This window comes from Rattus norvegicus, chromosome 1 (genome assembly GCF_036323735.1).
Source record: "Rattus norvegicus strain BN/NHsdMcwi chromosome 1, GRCr8, whole genome shotgun sequence".
Lineage (NCBI taxonomy): Eukaryota > Metazoa > Chordata > Mammalia > Rodentia > Muridae > Rattus > Rattus norvegicus.
The window spans coordinates 50,518,655-50,534,863 of NC_086019.1; the positions used below are offsets into that span (position 1 = coordinate 50,518,655).

The 16,209-nt window shown below is 46.6% G+C and overlaps 1 protein-coding gene and 1 long non-coding RNA gene across 2 annotated transcripts in view; one reads left to right on the forward strand and one right to left on the reverse strand.

Moving 5' to 3' along the window:
• Positions 1-16,209, reverse strand: part of LOC134482693 (uncharacterized) — an 85,385-nt gene that overhangs the window by 47,160 nt on the left and 22,016 nt on the right. The gene's annotated exons all lie outside the window — the stretch shown is intronic.
• Positions 8,224-16,209, forward strand: part of Igf2r (insulin-like growth factor 2 receptor) — an 88,388-nt gene continuing 80,402 nt past the window's right edge. The window contains exon 1 of the mRNA NM_012756.2: positions 8,224-8,452. Coding sequence (NP_036888.2) covers positions 8,319-8,452 — 134 coding nt within the window. The 5' untranslated portion in view covers positions 8,224-8,318. The remainder of the gene's footprint in view (positions 8,453-16,209) is intronic.

Sequence of the window (16,209 nt, forward strand, 5' to 3'; positions counted from 1 at the left end):
ATGGGGTCTCATGCTGGCTTCTGACTCACTGTGTACCAAAGGATAATCCTGAATTTCTGAGCCTCCTGCTTCCACGTCCCTCCTGGGGTTAGAGCATAGGCTGCCATACCTAGTTATTGTTTTGAGACAGTTTCATACCATAGCATAGTCTGATCTGGAACTCACTGTAAGCACAGATGACCTTGATTTCAGGGCAGTCCTCTTGCCTCCGCTTTGGGAGTTCAGGGACTGAGATTACAGGAGTGTCTACAATACCAGGCTGACCCTGGTCCTTTGAATGAAGCAGTTTTCAGTCAATCCTGCAACAAGATGAGTCTGTATCACAGTGACCACCTCTCTCTTGACTTTGAGTCTCTCTCAACTTTCTGTAGGCATTAGTGTGTGGCAATCTACTTTTAATAAGGGTTCAACCACTCCTCTAGCCCACCACCCAGCAGCGGTAGTGGTGGAGAAAAGTTATTAGGATATGGGAGAAGTGGACCTGTTCAGCAATAGTTGTGTGTGTGTGTGTGTGTGTGTGTGTGTGTGTGTGTGTGTGTGCTTGATCTTCTTGGGCAGCAGTTCAGTCTCACAGCAAACACCAAATAGGACTCAGCAGCTGCAGAGCAGTCCTCTAGGCAGGCAGACACCAGGCACGAACCAGCAGCTCCAGTCCAGTCCTTTCAGCAGCAGACACCAGGCAGCTGTAGTTCAATCCTGAAGAAACCACCAGGCTCACTGACTGGCTGGAGGTGGCCAGGAACCTCCCAAGCAGTTCTTGGGCACATTTCTCTCCATGGCAGTGTTATCACAAGTCGAGCTCAACAATGCTATGTAAGGCGAACCAATACATGTGTATCTGTAGTGAAGAACGGCGAAGCGGAGCAAACCAAACCAACGCTCAGTGCTGTCTCCCACTGTCCGTGGGGTCCTAGTGTACTCCTTCATCAAGGGCCCTTTCACGTGTTGTCTCTGCTTGAGGAAAACATTCTTTCACGTACGTGTTTGCTTCAGCAAGACAGCCTTTCACCTGTGTGCCCCAGCAAGCCATCATTTGACATCATTAACTTTCCACAGAAACTAGAAGTTTCCACTTCAACTTTCTTTTCTTCTTTTTTTTTTCTGCCAGGGTGTGGCTTTGTTGCCCTGGCAAGCCTGACTCTCGATATGTAGATTAGGCTGGCCTTGAACTCTCAGAGATCTGAATGCCTCTGCCTTTGGAATTCTAGGATTAAAGAGGTGTGTGTAGATCCAGCTCAGGAACTTCTGGGTCTCTCTGAGAAGGGGCAGTTGGTGAGCTACAGAAAACTGTCTGTTTTCTGTTTTCTGTTTCACGCTTCTTCGAGTGTGAGTTGCTCATGCTTCGTGAATGAGGAGAACAAAAGGGCCCAGGCCAATGGGCCACTGTTAAGGAGCAGGGGGTATCAGAGTGGCTTTGACAGAGCGTGTACTGCTGTCACCTGCCAGCATTTCCATCTTATGACTAATAACACGCACCGTTCTTAAAGAACTAGAGCCTCTGAGAACGACTAGAAGACATCTCCCCCCAAATTTATATTAAATGAACTATCATCTGAACCTGATCGGCTTGAGGAAGGGATTATGCTTTATAAGCTCAGGATTTAGCACCATTTTCAGCCAAAAATAGTTTCTCTCTATTCCCACGTGACTTCTCTAAAGACCTTGTATAAAAGGCAGGTCTTCCGTGGCTTGTTTGGCCGGTGACTTTCAACCGCCTTCCGCGTCCTTTCTCTGTATTTTCAACCTGCTCTCCTGGGCTCATCTCCAAAGCTATCTGAGATTTGTTTCTTCTCATTCTCGACTTCTCATTTTGAAAGAAAATAAAGTCAAAGCTTCAGAAAAGGTTATACCACAGTACAAGGTCACCAATAACAGTTTCATCGACTGAAGCATTTTTAAGATCAGCTTTCTGCTTCCCAAAGCATTCGAAAGTTGCCAACATTGAAAACGCTCATGCTCAGTGTGTATCTCCTAAGAATACAGAGGTTTTTTTCTGCATAGCTAAATACCAATATGTCAACCCACACACTAACATTAATGAAATGTTATCTATTACATTTTTTTTTTTTTGCAAAGCTGGGCATTGGACCCAGAACCTTACACAAAGCTAGGCAAGTATTGTACCACTGAGCTAGGCCATAGGACCTCCAGTTGAGTTTTGAAAAAAGAAAAACAGTTCATTTATCACTGAAAGCAAGGGACAATGGAAGGAATGGAAAAGCACTCCCAGAATCTTCGTACAATCAGGTTCTTCCTGTGTGTTCTGGAAAGTGTCTGGAATTTTCTTTAAGCCTCTATCTGAGAGATTCACAAGGTACTCTGGACACTGTCAGTTTGACAGCTTGGGGCTTTAGCGTTCCACAAGGCAAGGGTTAGCTTTGCCTGACCTATTACTGCACCCCCCCCCCCCCCCAGGAAACAGAGGTGATCTGCCACTTGAGCTGTGGTTCTAGCATCAGGCCAAGACAGCAGGAACAGAAAGATGAGCCAACATAATGATACAGTGGCCAAGCCACCTGGATTCTGAGCCTGTTTGTGTCCTAGGTGGTGATAGCCAAGTATCAAGGGAAGAGGAGGTCTACTAAGTACTTCCTCAGGCTTTTGGAGGTCAGAAGTCCAAAATGAAGGTGGCGGCAGTCTCTGGCTCTTGCTTAGGTTTGGGAGATGTTGATCCCATGCCATTCTCTGAGTTTCTTGTGTTACCAGTGATCTGAGGCAGTCCTTTGGCTCGCAGAGGCGTCGCCCCTCCCCTTGAGTGACATCCTCGTGTTGTTCTCATTGAGTCTGTCTCTTGCCTACTTCTTTTTTTTTTTGAGCTGAGGACCGAACCCAGGGCCTTGCGCTTGCCAGGCAAGCGCTCTACCACTGAGCTAAATCCCCAACCCCTCTTGCCTACTTCTTATAAAACACTAGGCATATTGACTATCTTGGCTAATCCATCCCTAACTCTATTTTCAAATACACACGCATTCTGCAGAAGGCTGAGGGCTCTTACATGTCTACAAGGGGACATAGTTTAAGCCATCAAAGAGAGTCTTGTGTACATCTTCTAGACTTCTGAGAGATAGTGTTTCTTTGATTTCTCTTTCTTTTCTTTTTTTTTTTTTTTTTCTTGGCTTTGAGATAGAGTTTCTCTGTGTAGTCCAGTCTGCCCTGTCCTGGAATTCACTCTGTAGATCAGCCCAGCCTCAAGCTCAGATCTGCCAGCCTGTGCCTCCCAAGTGTTGGGATTATAGTGATGTACCACCATGTGTGACGTTTCTAATTTTTTGTTTGTTTACCTTGCTTTTAAAAAATAATACTTTTAATTTTAAATATCGGCTCTCCTATAGTGCAGGCCGGCCTGGAGTATGCTAGGTAGTTGAAGACGATTTTAAATGTCTGAGCCAACTGCTTGCTCCAGAGCTGGAATTACTTACTATGCCTAACAAATTATACTAAAATGTATCCATTTCAGTACCAGGCTCCAAGTGAGGACCCTGCGTTGTCTTTTATTGTCTCATCCCTTTAGTCTTCCTTAAAATTCTCAACAGTCTTTTTTAAATTTTCCCGTGTGCAACAGCTCCCTGGAGCCAGGTGTGATGTCTCTTGTATTCCCAGCACTTGGAATGCGAGCATAGGGTACAGCATTCAGGGCCAAAGCCATGTTTGCTGCACAGCGAGTTCAGGGTGAATGTTGGCTCTGAGAGACAATGGCAGCGTGAGTTAATGAGAGTTTGCCTATTCAGCATATACTAGGCCTTGGGTTCAGTCTCTAGCACAGATTAATTTCTGGACTCATCTCCAGATTTTTTAGACAGGGTCTTACTACATATCCTGTATTGGCTTTGAACTCTTGACCTAGCTGTACCCAAGGAGTACTGGGGTTATAAGAATATACTTAAGTTAGTGTTTTCCTCTTTCTCAAGAAAATACTTAGCTTTGGCCAACGTGTGGTGGTACACACCTTTAATCTCACCATTTGGGAGGCAGAGGCTGGACAATCTGAGTTCAAAATCGGCTTGGTCTCCGTAGCAGGTTATAGGCCAGTAAGAGCTTCATAGCATAAATCTATTTCCAAAAAGTAATTAAGATTATGTGAATATGCTTGCGTGTCTGTGCATATGTGAGCGAAGCTGCTAGCAGGGTCTGAAAGAGGGTGCCATCCCATGGAGCTGGAGTTGTAGGTGGTTGCAAGCCACTTAACCTGGGTGCCAGGAACCCAACTCAGGTCCTCTGTAAGGGCATGAAGCATGCTTAACGACTGAGCTATCTCTCTAGCCCTCTAGAACTGAGAGTTCTAACAGGCTGGCAGACGACACCCGAACTGCTGGTTTAGAGACAACACTCTGGGTACCGGGAACTGGTAACCTCAAAGAGGTGTTGGGTGAGTTTTCTGGTGAGGGTCATGGTTAAATGTAGATACTTCAGGCTCTCCAGGCCATGGTTTCTATTATCTCTGCTAATGTAGGCAAAATCAGCCAGCCCAATGCAGAAGCAATGGGGATGGCTCCATCCCAACAAAAATATTCACAGAATAGTTGTGTGGTCTGATCAGACCCACAGGCCACAGCATGACCCACTGCTCTAGGACAGCGTCTTGCTTTCGAGGGAGGGCGGTGGAGGTTTTCCGAGCATTGACAGTTTGGGATCCTTCTGTTCAGTTTTTGTCAATAGTGCTTCGCTATGTGGATTTGTTCTAGATCTGTTCAGGAAGTTAAAATGAACTTCTCGGTAAGGATGCCACATAAGTCATGGTACGAATTTACGAATTGTATAAGAGCATTGTGAAAGACTGAAATAGATCAAAGTATTTTTGGTTAGGGCTGGGGATATAAAGTGAGTAAGTGTAGAGAAAGCCTCTTGCCTGGTGAGAGTCAAGGTCTTGGGTTCCATCTTTAGCACCACACACACACACACACACACACACACACACACACACACAATTGTGTGTGTGTGTGTGTGTGTGAGTTTCAATGGAAAGCTAGGTATTATTGAATAAATCCTTTTGGATTTTCAATCCCTTATTTCCAGGGGCTACATTGCAAACCCTAGTGCTTACATGAAACAACTGTGTGTGTGTGTGTGTGTGTGTGTCTATGCATGTTTGTGTGTATGTGTGTTTTTTACCAATAAATACCTATGACAGTTTATAAAGACTTTAAAAAAATTTACAAAAGTGTATGAGTGTATGTGTATGAGTGTTTATGTGTACCATATGTGTGCCTGGTTCCCACAGGGGCCAGAAGAGGGCGTTAGATACCCTGAAACTGAAGTTACCAGTGATTGTGAGCCACCTGCTGCAAGCTGAAACTGGGTCCTCTGCAAGCATAGGTGCTTTTCAATCTCTAGCTCTGTCTCCAGCCGCTGAGTTTATTTTATAAAACGGGCAATAAAAGCACACGACTCCCATACACACTATAACAATGGTAATAATACATTAATAGGATATTGAACGCTTACAAATCATTAATTCTTTACGTTTAGTCTTTTTAATATGTCATGGTCTATGGAGAACTGAAACTATGGTACGAGAAGGGGACCCGTCCCTTGAATCTATCTGTGTTTTTCATCATCATTAGGTATTTTACAACTCTGTAAGTTGTAGAATATTGTTGGTAATAATTCAATTGTTTGACGTGAGAAATTCAAGTTGTGTCTGAGTCAGATAAGTATTTGATTTTTAACCAACTCTTCGTCCATTGGCTAATTCTTTTTCTTCATTCTCAACTTTCCATTTTCTGTGTTAGATTTTTTTTTTTAATTTGCTTTGAGCCGGTTTGAACATGTTCTCAGTTCTTACTTTAAAAACTTAAGGAATATTTTTTGACGCATTCATCCTGTACCTGTGAGGTGACTCTGTGCTTTAAAACTCAGCTTCACTGAAATTTTCATGTCATCACTTCAAGAAGCAGATTTACCTGCTTCTTGAAGTGTTTTTTTTCCCTCCCCTCTCCCAAAACTTGTGATACCAGCTTCCATGAAGCAACTCGGGGAGGAAAGTGTTTTTTTTCCCTCCGCTCTCCCAAAACTTGTGATACCAGCTTCCATGAAGCAACTTGGGGAGGAAAGTGTTTTTTTTTCCCTCCCCTCTCCCAAAACTTGTGATACCAGCTTCCATGAAGCAACTCGGGGAGGAAAGGGTTACAATGGCTTACATATCAAGTCACAGTCCATCACTGAGAAAAATCAGGACAGGAACTCAAGGCAGGTCTGAGACAGGAACTGAAGCAGAGACCACGGAAGAATACTGCGTCCCAGCTTGCTCTCCCTAGCTTCTGCCTAGCTTGCTTTCTTATACAGTCCACAACTCCCTGTCTAGGGGATGGTACTGCTCACAGTGGGCTGTGCCCTTGTCTAACAATTTTTGATCAAGAAAATGTTCCAAAGACATGCCCATGGGGCAGTCTCCCTCTGACAGCTCTGGGCTGTGTCACATCGAGAGCTGAAGCTAACTAGGAGACACCATCAGATCATGAATACATGAATGGATTACTTCATTGATTAGGTCATGACTTAATCATCTCTCAGTAGTGCCACCACCTGGGGACATAGACTTCATCAAGGGCTTGGTTTACGGGTGCTCCATTTCCAAGTCATCAAAAGAAAATGTATTTTGGGGGTGATACTTTGAGTAGAGGTAAACATTCTGGTTCATAGTTAACTCTTCATTTCTTTCTTCTTCTTCTTTTTTTTTTTCAATAACTCTTGCCTGCAGTAGTTCTAACGTGAAGGCAAACATGAACTCCCACTTTTATCAGAAGATTACTCCTGTACCCAGGACCCACAATTGGTCCTTCTTCCAGCAGGCAGCTCCTGGAGGGACGCACGTGGAGTGAAGGAATGGAATATCCGTCTAGCTAGCTAGATCATTTGATCAACCCTGGTGTCACAGTCCCGGATTGTCTTCCCGCCCAGTCACCTCTTCTTGATTTCTTGACAACAGTAGACATCTAGGGAGCTCTGGGCTATTCAGTATAGCGAATCAATCAATTTCTCTCTCTCTCTCTCTCTCTCTCTCTCTCTCTCTCTCTCTCTGAGGTGTGTGTCAGGGTCTCATATGTAGCAATGACTAGTCTTCATGTAACAGCCTTCGAACTGTTGGGATTAAAGGTACATGCTACCACACGCAGTAGAATTACCTTATTCTTTCCTGTGTGTATGCTTGCAAACTCCCTTGGAGGCCAGAGGTTTTGTTTACTTTTCCATCTCTTCGAGACAGTACCCGGACCTGGCTAGATTCAGCTAGACTGGCTGGCCAGCAAACATCGGAGATCCCCCTCATCCCTGCCTCCCCACAGAGGTTCCAGGGGTTTGCAGCTACAGACTTTATTATATGGGTGCCGGGACTTGAGTTCAGGCCTCATGCTTCTGGAGCACATTACAGACGGAGCCATTTCCTAAGCCACATATTTATTTTACTTTCACTAGGTCACCGCCTTACATAATATGGGTGCTGCATAGATCTTTACAGAACAATAAAACTTTGTTAACAGAGGTGGTGGAACACGCTTGTAAACCCAGCATTCGGAAGGATCCGAACTCCAGTCCTGTCTGAGCTACATAGGCAGCAGTTTCACACCAAAAGTTTTGTGTGTATGTGTGTGTGTGTGTGTGTGTGTGTGTGTGTGTGATTTGCTTGTTACACTTTGGTTTTCTGTACACTGCATATTAGTTCATCACGGTCGCCTGACTTGCTGCAGAAAGCCCTGCTTGGGAAATCACACTTCCACAGAGCTCCTGTGAGGCCCTCCCGGCACCAGTCGGAAACTCCCACGCAGGATTCTAGAAAAGCTGACCTGTTAACTCTGAATCAACTTGCAACACTAAGAATCAACCTGGGCCTTTCCACCTAACTCCATCTCGGCCACCGTACTGGTCTCGGTTGAAAAAGAGAGTTAGGAAGCGCCCAAGCGCAGACGCAACCAGGGTGCTGGACGGGGAAACTGAGGTCTGGGCTCTGAGGCGTCACCCCTCGCTGCGCGTGACCAAACCCTGGGGTTGCCAGGCTTCGAGTAGGTACCTGGCGCTCGTGCCCGGCCCACAACACTTCCTGTCCCGCGCGCTTGCGATGCTCATGTGACCCGGGGCTGGGCGGAGAGCACCTGAACGAGAACGTCACGTGACAGGAGGCGGGGCAGGGGCGGGCCGACTCCGGTCACGTGACGCTTTGGGGACGGCCACGGAGCGCCTCCTCATCTCACTCCCCCCTGGCTCCGGCTCTCTCTCCTCTTTCTCCCTCCAGCTCCCGTTGCAGCTTCGACTCCGCTGTTGCGGCGCGATCGTGTCCCAGGCGCGGCTCGGAACGGCCAGCCGCCGTGAGCCCCACGCCACACGCGATGCGGGCCGTTCTGCCGGGACCCGTGCCCTCCGGGCCGCGCGTCGCGCTCCTGCTGCCGCTCCTGCTGCTGCTGCTCGTGGCGGCCGCGGGCTCCGCGCAGGCCCAGGCCGTGGACTTGGACGCCTTGTGCAGGTGGGTGTCCTGCGTGGCAGGCGCAGGGCTCCGGGGACACGCAGACCGCCGCCCCGCCCCGCCCCCGCGGGAAAGTTGCCCGCGTGGTGGCCGCGGCGGCGCAGGAGGATGCGCCCACCGTGGCGCTGGCCCACGGAGCCCCCCGTGTCCGGCCACTTGTGGCTGTCATAAGTCGGGCGGCTTTGTGCGACTCCCGATGCCCAGTGTGCCCGTCGTAAGTTGCAGGGGGCAGAGCTACGGCTGGGCTTTTGTCCCGCTGCACGTTTCCATTGAAGTTCCAGCAGCTGGGCTTAGGAGGCATCCCCTCTAGTGTGCAGTCTCCAGGGAGTGCGAGTCCACGCGATGGTCTTGGAGTTGGGTAGTGGTGGTTTCAATTGCAGAGTGACCCCTTCCATGACAATTCTCATTTTTTCCTATTTAAAGTAGCCATTTGTCAGTGGGTGATGCTTTTTCTTCTTTTGACGAAGGTTGAGAGGTGGTCATGTGTGTTGGCTTTCAAGACTTTACCCTTCACTTCTCCCAGTTAGCTTCCTGGGTGGTTGCTCACATGATGTCATTGTCTCCAGAGTAGATTATTCTAGTGGAGTCTTCTGCTCTGGGATCCAAGGTTGTATAATCTCCAGTTCTGTCGAAGTTTGTAGGTGTTGGACACAGACTCGTGGGCCTAGAGAACTTCCAATACCATTAGTTTGGGGCCTGGCCTCCTCTGGGTTATTTAGGGCGGAGGGAAATCAAATATTTTCTTACTCTAAAAACTTTGATAAGAAGGAAGCGGGGAGAAAATCAGCGTTTACCCTTGACTTTCATAAGTGAGTCAGAATGAAATAAAGCCGAGCCTACTTTCTGAGTCAAACTTCATGTTTCTAGTGGTAGTTACAGGCTCTGTAGTCCTTTGTATCGGAGAGTCTTGTTCTCACCTGGACTTAATAATTTGTAGGACTTGCTATTGTAAGGAGAGCGAGCTGACCAGAATTCCATCTCTCATATTGGAGAGTATTTGGAGGGAGAGACTGCTGCACTGCGGTTTATAGACCAATTAGCTACCCAAAGATAAATTGCTGCCCCAGTAGCTTCATGACATGGAGGAAGGGTGCCCCTTAAACAATAGCAGGCGGGGGGGGGGCATTTAGAACAGGAAATTTTGGATTTTGGGCTGCTGTGACCAACAGTTAGCATAGTTGGTCTAGTGCTGTGGTAGTCGAGGTCTTGCTAGATAACTGGAATTTGTTTCTTTTGAAGGGGCTGGTTCAGGGGAATCCAACTTAGGGCCCAGGCATACTAAGCAAGTACTCCATCATAGACCTGCAGCCCTTGCCTTAGAATTCATTTTTTTTACACTTTATTTTTAAAGTGGCGTGTGTGTGCCTATTGTGTTTGCCGTGCGGAGGCCAGAAGAGGGTCTCACATTCCTTGGAGCTGGAGTTACAGGCTGTTGTGAGCAGCCTGGGTGAGAATTGATTCCTCCCCCCCCACCCCCCGGAAAAAAGGCTGGTCTCTAACTGCAGTAGAATTAATTTCTTTGAAAAAAAATTTAAGAAAGTTTTTTTTATTCTATGTGTTTGAGTATTGTGTTTGCTTGCATGTCTGTTGACCACATACCTTCATGGTGTCCTTGGAGGCTACAAGAAGGCATCAGATTCCCTGGAACTGGAGTTACAAATGGCCGAGGCTCCATGTGGGTGCTGGGTATTGAACATGAGTCCTGTGCAAGAGCAGCAAGTGCTCTTAACTGCTGGCTATCTGTCCAGCCTCCTAGAATGAGTTAGTTAGTGTAGTTTTTTTTTGTTGTTTGGTGAGGGAAAAGAGGGGAAATAGGGTTCCTCTGTGTCACTCTGGCTGTCCTTGAACTGGAGCTCACTCTGTAGACCAGACTGGCTTTGAACCCAGAGATCTGTCTGCCCGTGCCTCCCAAGTGCTGGGAGTAAAGGCAACACTTTAATTCTACCCAGCTGAGAGTTTATATCTTAATAGGATAAGAGTTGTCTAGGAGAGCTGAGAGACACTGGGGTCTCAGGGCCGCTCACTGGTGCATGATCAATCATCCCAGTCTGGTATTTACCTCGTGGAATGGCCTTTGTATCAGCATCCTGGGGCCACTAGCACTTTGCCAGTGCCAGAGGGGGTCTAAGGTTGTGTTAGAGGCGTCCCATACAGCTTCTGACCATCTCTAAGGTTGTTCTTTAGAGTTCCTCAAGAGTATTGAACTTCCCAGCCCTTCTCACCTATCCCCTGCCTATAATTATGCTCTGTTTGTATGCAGACTTGCTTGGAAACATTTTGAGTGTCTCTTTCAAACTTAGTACCTGCAGAGTGTAGTTTGTCATGTGTGGCCCTTTAGTTTTTTTTGTTCTGGGAGCTTAAACCCAGGAGCTCAAAGCCAGGGGCAAGCTCGGCAGCTGTTTTCTCCCAGAGCTCTATTCACTTCTCTTCAGAGTCTCTTCCACATGTTTTTAGCCTCTTCCTTGGGAATGTGGGCAGTTACTGAGTACTGCTACATAATGTCACCTTCAGTTCCTTAGGGTTCGCGCATACACAAGGGAGAGTAGCGATTCTTTCTAAATCCAGTATAACACCCGTATGAATCAAGGGAGCAGGGTGTGTTTGGCTGTCTATCCGCTCCAGCTACAGGCTCCATGGCTGAGACGTAAATAGCCCCCTCGGGTCTCCTGAGTGAACAGTAGACTGCTGTAGTTGGTGCCCTTGTGTTTGTTTTTGGCACCTGGTCACTTGGAGGCAGTTCCTTATGTGGTGAGCAACTGGGGTTGGTATTCCAGGGGTTGGTAAACCAACTGAAACAGGGACTACATTTTCCCTGTTGAAAAAAACCAGATGGATGTGGTATGGTTTGGTGCCCAGAGCACTACCGGAAGTTATTTCTGTAAAGGTATTGGCCTGCCCAGGCATCGTGAGGCTTTCCTAAGCCTGGGCAGTTGGTTCTTGGACTTGTGGGAGAACAGCCTCTCTTAAGAGAGCATAATTTTCAGAGAGCAGGAAGGGAGTCCTAACCTATTTCTGGGGTGTTAGAGTGGTGTAGAGCTTTGAGATGAACTAGGACTCTGGCCACTGGGATAGGGGTGCAGTTCCTACTAAATTTGGCTTTGGGGAGGGGTGAAGGAACTCAAGTCGAGGGACCATTTCAGCAGTAGGTCTCAGGATCGTTGCATAGTGGAGAGGCCCGCTCTGTGAAATGTGTATGCACAGTAGACATAGCAGAGGGTAGAATAGGTTACTGGAAAAGCACGGTGCACAACCTGCTTGCTCTTTGAAGAGACTGGAGAGATTTACACACACACAGATGCACACACATAGATACTGGGCACCGACCCTGGGTCCTCATGTATGGTAGGGAAGTGCTTTACCTGTTAGCCATCCCATCTTCTATCTTTTGTTCTGAAATAAAGGCTTTCCAAGCCCAGGCTGGTCTTGAACTTGCCAACGTCCTGCCCCAGTCTGTTGTAGCCAGGATTTCAGGATCTACTAGGCCTGGCTGATAATACATATTTGTCAAATATCTCGAGGGAAGTGTGCTGTGGAAGAAGTTACTCAGGAGTCTCTCAGGATGTGGGGTGCTGGTATAGAGAAAACTTCATTAGGCTGATGAGCCTGCTGGTGGCGGCACTGGCCTGGGTAAGGTCTGGGGTAGAGAACATGTGAAGGTCAGTGGGGCAGGATAAGTCAGAACAAGAGAGGGTCCTACACAGTGAAGGGGGCTGAGGCCAGGTAACACAGGACCCTCAGAATGGACTGCACAAACTCATGTCATGGCTAGTTGTTCAGAGGTTCAACTTATTACTCTAAACTTTGCAGAATGCCATGTTAGGTATGTAAAACGCACAACCCTTGATTTAGGTGTTTACAATGTTCTTTGGGGAAAGCTTAACAGTTGGAAATGATTATAAAATGCTTGGTCTGGTGGTTAACTACTTTGAAATTTATACAGGACAAGTTTTCTCCAAATTGTTTGGGTATGAATGCTGGAGCGTTTTTATTATATTGAGGACAAGAGAATAATGAAGCCAGCTGGGAGTTGCAGTCGGTTTAGTTGCTATCTCTAGAGATTTTTTTTCCTTCTCCTGCAACTCTTCCCAAAGAATAATGCTTATATGTCTAATTTGGGCCACATGTTAGCCTGGATCACCTCCGTTTGTGTGCATGCATTTCCTTTAACCATAAAAGTGTGTGTTAGCCTAGGATTGTTAATTATGGTTCCAATATGGTTTTTGTTTTCTTTTTTTGACAGGATTTCACATGCCCTCACTATGACCTTGAACTCCTGGCTCCCTTGCCTTTACCTTCTCTCAGTTCTTAAAACAGCATCTTAGCCAGGCGGTGGCAAATGCTTTAAATCCCAGCGCTTGAGAGGCAGAGGCAGTCAGATGTCTGTGAGTTTGAGGCCAGCCTGGTCTACAGAGTGAGTCAAAACCAAAACCAACCCAACCAACCAATTAACCAACCAACCAACGAACCCCAGCATCTTAAACAATTCCCAGGAAGTGAGCAGCTCCTTAGGCTTCTGGGTTTTATCAGTGTTTTCATGTGTAGAAGGAGTTTTAGAAAATGGAATTATAAAAATAATCTGGATGCCTTTTTTTTTTTAAAGTTTTGGGGTCACTAGGTGTATAGTGTGGCCTTGGATGCACGCTAGGCAAGCAGCCTGCCACAGTCCATCGCCAGCCCCATCTCCTCTCTCCTGGGCCTGGCACACAGAGCATATGGTGCTGTGCAGAGATTTCAGCCCTGTCCAGAGCTGGGTCTAGGGCCCACCATGGCCCATCACTTAGCAGGTTACTGACATTACTTTGTTACTGACATTGTCTTGGGCTTGTTTCAGCTAGTGAGGTCTTTTATGATGCTGCACCCGTTGGACTTGGATGGCGGATGAAGAGCGGCCTCGCTGTTTGGGAACCGCCAATCTGTAGCCCAAGTTGGCTGTGCCATTCTGCGTCCCCACCCACTGCACGCAAGAGGTCCAGCTGCTCCACATCTTTGTCAACATTTGGTCCTAGCCGTTTTGAGTCAGTGGGTTTGAAAAGGCGTCTGTCTCGTCATGTTTTTGAGTCTTTTCTTCACTCCCCCCTTTTCTGAGTCCTCTCTCTCCCTTTTAAAGGTCTTGGCTAGCTGAGCGCTCTTCCTGCTTCAGCTTCCTAAGTGCTGGGATCACGGGTGTGTGCCCTCACAGGCGTGCGGTGTAAACAGGAGAACTGCCCCGTGTTTATTGCTGTACTTAACGGCGTTGGTGTCTTCACAGACTTGTTTATTAGATGGACTTAGCAGGGTTTGTTTTTTCTGTAAATAATAATTTGCCTTTTGACCCTTGGCAGTTTGCTTTTATCATGTACTTATGGAAACCCAGGATTTTCTCAGGTTTTGAGGGTCAAGTCCTTAGATATGTTTCCCTCCCTGTCTCCGGTCTCTCTCTGTTGCTCTGCTGAAACACCATGACCAAGACCATCAATGGCAGAGACTGTCATGGCTGGGTCACTTTGGCAGCATGTGACAGCTTTACCTGAAGCAAAGTCTGCCAGACTTCCTCTAGCAAGGCCACACCCCCTAAGCCTCCCCAGATGTCACAACCAACTGGGGGCCAAATGTAAATATGGGAGCCTATGTGGGCCATTCTCACTGAAGCCACAGAACCTAAGAAATCGTAGCTGTGGCAGAATTTCACCACTGGAGGAGCCTTCCTGTGCATTGTTGGGTGTGAGGCAATGTTCCCGGCCCCAACCCGGCAGGTAGCAAGGCTCTTCACCATATGCTCTTACCTAGGTGACACAAAGCAAAATGTCCCTAGACAGTTCAGATGAACCACTACCCATACAAAATCTCTCCTCTTTGGGAATCACTAGGTGCCCCAAGGGCACAGATTTCCTTATTGTTTAATTCTAGGATCTTTGGTTAAATTTTTTGTGAGGAGACAGAAGGTTCATTTCCCCCTGAACATGTCATTTTATTTACCATCCTAGATGCGGAGGCTTGTTACTTATTTATATTTCATTTTTACTGTCTGTGCATTGGTGTTTCACCCGCAGGTATATCTGAGGGTGGAGCTGCCATGTGCATGCTGGGAATTTACCCAGGGTCCTGTAGAAGAGTAGCCAGTGCTCTTTACTGCTGAGGGGTTTCTCCAGCCCTGGCAGCTGAGGGTTTTTTAAGTGATATCATGCTGTAATTTTTTTTTTTGATGTGTTATCACGAGTGTGACAGTTTTGTGGAATCAGTCAAGCTTTTGAAAAATGCATTAGGATCAACTTTTATTTGAACTAGACATTTTCTGGTCCATACATTTTTCTAGAACTTAGTAGTAATGTTCTAGTAATCTGAGACTTTGGGGGAGGAGGGATAAGATGGGGGAGGAATTTGAATATGGCATCAGTTTATATCTACCATCCATCCATCCATCTATAATGTTGAGGCAGGGTCTCCTGTACTGAGTAGCAAGACTTTGTCTTGGGATCCTCCGGTTTCAATCTCTGGAGTTCTGGAGTTCCAGACATCTGACACCTCACTCAGGCTAGCTGGCCCTGGAGCTTCCAGGGATCTTCCTGCCTCCCCCACTTCGAATCTCTGCCATCTGTGGGGCTGTAAGTCTGTGCTGTTGGCTTTTTAACATGGGCTCTGGAGCTCCAACTGATGTTTCAGTCAAGTGCTGTGACTGGCAAAGGCATTTCACCATCAAAATTTCTTTAAAAATTAAGTTAATTAGAGATAGAGTCTGTTGCCTAGCCCAGGCTGGCCAACTTGAGATCCACCATCTTTTAGCTTTTAAGTGCTGGTGGTCAGCGGGTTTTGCCATCACACCTGTCTTTCTTTTTCTTTATGTTAACATTTTTTTGGGCTGGAGAATTGGCTCAGTGGTTAAGAGCACTGACTGCTCTTCCAGAGTTCCTGAGTTCAATTCCCAGCAACCACATGGTGGCTCACAACCATCTGTAATGAGATCTGATGCTCTCTTCTGGTGTGTCTGAAGAGAGCACGGTGTACTTATAGATAATAAATAAATCTTAAAAAAAACACATTTTTAATGTGTATGGGCATCTTGTCTCATATATGTTTATGCACCATACATGTTTAATGTCTTTGTAGGCCTCAGAAGAGGGTGTCGGATCCCCTGTTTGGAGTTTCAAACAGTTGTGAGCCACCATGTGTGCTGGCAATAGAACTGGGGTCCTTTAGGTGAGCGCCTGTGGTGGTCTGAATGAAAATGGCTCCATAGGCTCATAGGTGTGGTCTTGTTGGAGTAGGTGCGGTGATGTTGGAGGAACTGTGTCACTGGGCCTGGGCTTTGTCAAGCCAGGCCTACTGTGTCTCATTTTCTATCTGCTGCGTTCGACAAATGCAGAACTCTGAGCTCTCTCTCCAGCACCATGTCTGCCAGTCTGCCACCATGCTTCCCATTGTGATGACACTGGACACAGCCTCTGAACTGTAAGTAAGCCAGCCAAACGCTTTCCTCTAAGAGTTGCTATGGTCATGGTGTCTCTTCATAGCAACAAAACACTAAACTCTTAACTGCTGAGATATCTTTTCAGCCCCTAAAAATTTCTTGGCATTAACCTGTGGGTATCTTCCTTCTCTGTATTTATCAAGGCTTGTTTACATTTCAGTCAATTCAGAAGAACTAGTGTTCTGATTCATACGCTGTTGTCACCTTTTCCCTATTTTATTAATACCCATTTACTACTAATTTTCAGTGTTTAATTGAAAGCTTAAATATTTACAATTAATTTTCATTATATTAAGGAATGTCTTTAGGTTCT